Source organism: Tachysurus vachellii, chromosome 4 (assembly GCF_030014155.1).
Source record: "Tachysurus vachellii isolate PV-2020 chromosome 4, HZAU_Pvac_v1, whole genome shotgun sequence".
NCBI classification, from domain to species: domain Eukaryota; kingdom Metazoa; phylum Chordata; class Actinopteri; order Siluriformes; family Bagridae; genus Tachysurus; species Tachysurus vachellii.
In genome coordinates this window covers 32831924-32838139 of record NC_083463.1, presented here as the reverse complement: position 1 = coordinate 32838139, position 6216 = coordinate 32831924, and the positions used below count along the sequence as shown (strand labels likewise).

General features: G+C 49.4%; 1 protein-coding gene across 1 annotated transcript in view; it reads right to left on the bottom strand.

Moving 5' to 3' along the window:
• Positions 1–3281, bottom strand: part of stx8 (syntaxin 8) — a 7802-nt gene extending 4521 nt beyond the window's left edge. The window contains exons 1-6 of the mRNA XM_060869100.1: positions 3126–3281; positions 1966–2065; positions 1779–1873; positions 883–993; positions 635–762; positions 284–376 (exon numbers count right to left, since the gene is read on the bottom strand). Coding sequence (XP_060725083.1) covers positions 284–376; positions 635–762; positions 883–993; positions 1779–1873; positions 1966–2065; positions 3126–3142 — 544 coding nt within the window. The 5' untranslated portion in view covers positions 3143–3281. The remainder of the gene's footprint in view (positions 1–283; positions 377–634; positions 763–882; positions 994–1778; positions 1874–1965; positions 2066–3125) is intronic.
• Between the last annotated feature and the right edge of the window lie 2935 nt (positions 3282–6216).

Sequence of the window (6216 nt, the reverse complement as noted above, 5' to 3'; positions counted from 1 at the left end):
AAACACCCAAAACAAAGACAGACAGAGAGACATGTGCTCCCTCTCTCTCTCTCTCTCCCTCTCTCTCTCTCTCTCTCCCTCCCTCCATCTCTCTCCCTCTCTCTCCCTATTTGACTTTCGTTCCTGTAAGAATCATCATCTTCATCAGGAAACTCACTTCCTGTCACACACTTACTGCACCTGAGGGACTTAAGGAACTCAATCAGCATTCTGTGTGTGTGCGCGCATGTGTGTGTGTGTGTGTGTGTGTGTGTGTGTGTGTGTGTGTGTGCGTGCGTCTTACCGTTGTGTTCATCGAGTTCATTTCCGATGTCCTGTCCCATTCGCTTCTGTCTGCTGATCACATCTGCTAAAACATCCAGCCCTTCGTCCTGTGCTACAGATACAGAGCGAGATTTATTATTATTATTATTATAATTATTATAATTATTATTATTATTATTACTATTATTATTTTCTTGTTTTCACAGTGTGTCATTTATAAAGCTGTAAACTTGGCACTATTGAAAGAAAGAAAGAAAGAAAGAAAGAAAGAAAGAAAGAAAGAAAAAAGAAAGAAAGGTTGTACTTCCTGTCTGCTTGTCCTGATGAAACAGTGTGTGTGTGTGTGTGTGTGTGTGTGTGTGTGTGTTACCCTGGATGATACGTTGCTGCTGATCTTTGATCTCTCTGAACGTTAATCCTCTTGTCTCCTCTGATTCGGTGACCAGCCATGGATTCTGTGCAGGCTCCGCCCCAAATCCTCCTGTCAACAATGCCGACCTGCAGGAACACACACACGCACACACACACATACACACGCGCACGCACACACACACAGCTGTAATGAATGCAGGGCCAGGCGACAGTGTGAGGTGGTGTGAACTGAGACACTATCGTTACCGTGATGGTTCCGGTGCGCTCGAGTCTCGGCTAAAAGAGCTGAACAGCTGCTTCTCTCTTGTCACCAAATCGTCCACCAGATTCTGCCGCCGGTCTGCTTCACTCTGCATGCTAGAGTCACTCATTACGGAAAAATAACCATGAGAACCCAGAACTCTCAGACCCTCACAGCCCCTCCTCTTCAGTGTTCTCTCTACAGCCACACGCCCAAAACACCTGAGCACCTACAGTATGTAGGAGGTGTTTACAGGTAAGAACATTATCAGAACATTTATTTTAATGTTTTAGCTTCTAAAATTATCCAAGAAACCCTTCAAGAACCCTAGGTGGTCTTGGGCAATTGGTCTTGGTACAATATAAAAAAAAGTTTTTATAAAAGGTTCTTTAGAGGTTTTTGTCCTCATGAACGGTTCCATCTGGGACACTTTATGATAAAGAAACAGTGTGTTGCAGGATTCTAAATGAAAGAGATTCCTACAGAGAGAACTGAGCAACTCTGAAGACAAGACTTTGTCCTGGTGATCCAGATCATGTTCTCCACAGAACTCTACTGAGGTTCTCTGATATGTGATTAAAGCTACAGGACTGGGAAGAGAAACATCACTAGAACAGCAGTGTGGAGATTTATAGTTGTGTTCATGAAATAAAAAAGTAAAATTTAATAATAGATTTAGACCCAAACTTCATTCCACTGCAATATATTTAATATACAGAACGTGTAGAACTGCGCTTGTAGATTCATTACACCACACTGCCCTCTAGTGGTGAAGCTGTGAAAATATAGTCTCATTCTCTCTAGATAAAGTGTGTGTGTGTGTGTGTGTGTGTGTGTGAGAGAGAGAGAGAGAGAGAGAGAGTGTGTGTGTGAGAGTGTGTGTGTGTGTGTGTAAGGATACATGCGGCGCTGGGATGAGGCTCGAGCGAGTGTCTCTCTAAGCTGTGTGATGTTCTGCTTCAGTTTCTGCAGAGACGCTCGCAGGGACATGTTCAGCTGAACACAGAGGACAAAATTCAGTACAAACACAAAACTCACACTAACACACAGATCTGATGTCAGTCTATTTGTTAATCAGAGTTTCTGACCTTGGCCGGGTTCCCACCGGTTCTCTGCAGACGGTTCCTCTCCTGAATGTTCTCAGCAACTTCCTGAGCGAGTCTGCATGTGGCATCATAATTCTGTAACCTATAAACACACACAGACACACACGCAGATCACCCCTAGGTTAGTTTAGGTAAGATTTAACACTGTGACATTCACTGATGTCTGAACACTAAATAAACTTCCCTCAAAGTGTTTTAGACTGAAGTCTGTTAAAAAACATAAAAATATCAATCAGAACAGTTCAATTCCTGCTGTGTGTGTGTGTGTGATTGGGTGAGTGTGTGTGTGAGTGAGTGTGTGTGTCTGTGTGTATCTGTGTGTGTGTGAGTGAGTGTGTGTGTATCTGTGTGTGTGTGTGTGAGTGAGTGTGTGTGTGTGTGTATCTGTGTCTGTGTGTCTGTGTGTGTCTCTGTGTGTGTGTGTGTCTGTGTGTGTGTATGTGTGTGTGTATCTGTGTCTGTGTGCGTGCGTGTGAGTGAGTGAGAGTGTGTGTATCTGTGTGTGTGTGTCTGCCTGTGTGAGTGTGTATATGTGTCTGTGTGAGTGTGCATCTGTGTGAGCGTGTGTGTGTATCTGTCTGTGTCTGTGTGTATGTGTCTGTGTGTATCTGTGTGTGTGTCTCTGTCTGTGTGTGTGTCTGTCTGTGTCTGTGTGTATGTGTCTGTGTGTATGTGTGTCTGTGTGTATGTGTCTGTGTGTCTATGTGTATGTGTCTGTGTGTCTGTGTCTATATGTGTCTGTGTGTCTGTGTGTATGTGTCTGTGTGTGTGTCTGTGTGTCTGTGTGTATGTGTGTCTGTGTGTGTGTCTGTGTCTCTCTTCACTTCACCATCACACTCTGCTCCAGAGCAGAATTTCAGCACATAATAAATTATTTACACCTGAGATTTATAATAAAGATTTATAATAAAGATTCTTTCTGTTTAGTTTCTTTTTCGCACCGTTTCTTAAATATTGTTTACTTTCTCTGCGTTTACTGAAGCTGTGAATTACACGATGTCGTTATTAACAGACCAAATAAGTAATAAGAGTAATACAACAACAACAACAACAACAACAACAACAACAACAATAACAACAATAACAATAAAAGCTTTAAGTCTGACAGCAACACACCCAACAGAACTAAACCCCACACTTACCACAGGTCCTGTGACATGTTGCAGGTGATTATTTAGACTAAAACATGTGTGTAACCGAATCTGTAGAAATAAAAGAATTTATTTGTGCTTTAATAACAAACACAACAAAACAGGCTGTTCGGCCACGGGATACTTCCGCATTTACTGTGACGTCACTACGGAGCGTGGTTAGTGCCAAAAGGCATTCAGTGTGAAAACGTATACGGCATTGTCTGCTTTACAATATTACATCTTTATCTGCGTCATTTATACTAATAACACACTGATATTGTAGAATATTATCACTTTAATTATACATCACTACATTATAGCTGATGAGTGTTAATGAGTGTTAATGTTTACTAAGGCCCCTCCTCGAACCGCCACCTTATTGTGGTGGAGGGGTTTGCGTGCCTGAATGATCCTAGGAGCTATGTTGTCTGGGGCTTTCTGCCCCTGGTAGGGTCTCCCAAGGCAAACAGGTCCTGGGTGACAGGCCAGACCAAGAGCGGTTCAAATACCCCTTATGAGTAGATTAATAACAAGGTCCGTGACGTCGCCCGGTATGGCGCAACCGGGGCCCCACTCTGGAGCCAGGCCCGGGGTTGGGGCTCGCATACGAGCGCCTGGTGCCGGGTCTTACCCCATGGGGCCCGGCCGGGCTCAGCCCGAAGGAGCGACGTGGGGCCGATCTCCTGTGGGCCCACCACCTGCAGGAGGGAGCGTAAGGGGCTGGTGCAATGTGGATTGGGTGGCAGTCGAAGGCGGGGGCCTCAGCGACCCAATCCCCGGACATGGAATCTGGCTCTAGGGACATGGAATGTCACCTCGCTGGGGGGAAAGGAGCCTGAGCTGGTGCGGGAGGTTGAGAGATACCGACTAGAGATAGTTGGGCTCGCCTCCACGCACAGCTTGGGCTCTGGAACCCAACTCCTTGAGAGAGGCTGGACTCTCTACTACTCTGGAGTTGCCCGCGGTGAGAGGCGGCGGGCTGGTGTGGGCTTGCTCATAGCCCCCCAGCTCAGCAACCATGTGTTGGAGTTCACCCCGGTGAACGAGAGGGTCGTTTCCCTGCGCCTGCGGGTCGGGGATAGGTCTCTCACTGTTATTTGTGCTTACGGGCCAAATGGCAGTGTAGAGTACCCGACCTTCTTGGCGTCTCTAGAAGGGGTGCTGGAAAGTGCTCCAACCGAGGACTCCATCGTTCTACTGGGGGACTTCAACGCTCATGTGGGCAGCGACAGTGACACCTGGAGGGGCGTGATTGGGAGGAACGGCCCCCCCGACCTGAACCCGAGTGGTGTTCTGTTATTGGACTTCTGTGCTAGTCACAGTTTGTCCATAACGAACACCATGTTCAAGCATAAGGGTGTCCATCAGTACACATGGTACCAGGACACCCTAGGTCGGAGGTCGATGATCGACTTTGTGGTTGTTTCATCTGACCTCCGGCCGTATGTCTTGGACACTCGGGTGAAGAGAGGGGCGGAGCTGTCAACTGATCACCACCTGGTGGTGAGTTGGATCCGATGGCGGGGGAGGAAGTTGGACAGACTTGGCAGACCCAAACGTACTGTGAGGGTCTGCTGGGAACGTTTGACAGAGTCTCCAGTCAGAGAGAACTTCAACTCCCACCTCCGGCAGAGCTTCAACCAGATCCCGAGGGAGGTTGGAGACATTGAGTCCGAGTGGACCATGTTCTCCACCTCCATTGTCGACGCAGCCACTCGGAGCTGTGGCCGTAAGGTCTCCGGTGCCTGTCGTGGCGGCAATCCCCGAACCCGGTGGTGGACCCCGGAAGTAAGGGATGCCATCAAGCTGAAGAAGGAGTCCTATCGAGCCTGGTTGGCTCGGGGGACTCCGGAGGCAGCTGATAGGTACCGGAGGGCTAAGCGAGCTTCAGCCTGGGTGGTTGCGGAGGCAAAAACTCGGGTCTGGGAGGAGTTTGGTGAGGCCATGGAGAAGGACTATCGGTTGGCCTCGAAGAAATTCTGGCAAACCGTCCGGCGCCTCAGGAGGGGGAAGCAGTGCCCTGCTCACACTGTTTACAGTGGGAGTGGGAATCTGCTGACTTCGACTGGGGACATCCTCGGACGGTGGAAGGAGTACTTCGAGGTTCTCCTCAACCCCACCGACATGTCTTCCATTGAGGAAGCAGAGGCCGAGGGCTCAGTTGTGGACTCGTCGATCCCCCAAGCTGAGGTCACTGAGGTAGTTGAGAAGCTCCTCAGTGGCAAGGCACCGGGGGGTGGATGAGATCCGCCCTGAGTACCTCAAGTCTCTGGATGTTGTGGGGCTGTCTTGGTTGACACGCCTCTGCAACGTCGCATGGAGGCTGGGGACAGTGCCTCTGGACTGGCAGACTGGGGTGGTGGTCCCTCTGTTTAAGAAGGGGGACCGGAGGGTGTGTTCCAACTACAGGGGGATCACACTACTCAGCCTCCCCGGAAAAGTCTATGCCAGGGTACTGGAGAGGAGAATTCGGCCGATAGTCGAACCTCGGATTCAGGAGGAACAATGCGTGTTTCGTCCCGGTCGTGGAACACTGGACCATCTCTATACCCTCGCCAGGTTGCTGGAGGGTTCATGGGAGTTTGCCCAACCAGTCCACATGTGCTTTGTGGATCTGGAGAAGGCATTCGACTGTGTCCCTCGTGGTGACCTGTGGGGGGTGCTCTGGGAGTATGGGGTCCGGGGCCCTCTGCTAAGGGCTGTCCGGTCCCTATATGACCGGAGCAGGAGTTTGATTCACATTGCCGGCAGTAAGTCAGACTTGTTCCCGGTGCATGTTGGACTCCGGCAGGGCTGCCCTTTGTCACCGGTCCTGTTCATTATCTATATGGACAGGATTTCTAGGCGCAGTCGGGGGCCGGAGGGAGTCCGGTTTGGGGACCACAGGATTTCGTCTATGCTTTTTGCAGATGATGTTGTCCTGTTGGCTTCCTCAAATCAGGACCTTCAGCGTGCACTGGGACGGTTTGCAGCCGAGTGTGAAGCGGCAGGGATGAGAATCAGCACCTCCAAGTCCGAGGCCATGGTTCTCAACCGGAAAAGGGTGGCTTGCCCCCTTCAGGTTGGTGGGGAGCTCCTGCCTCAGGTGGAGGAGTTTAAG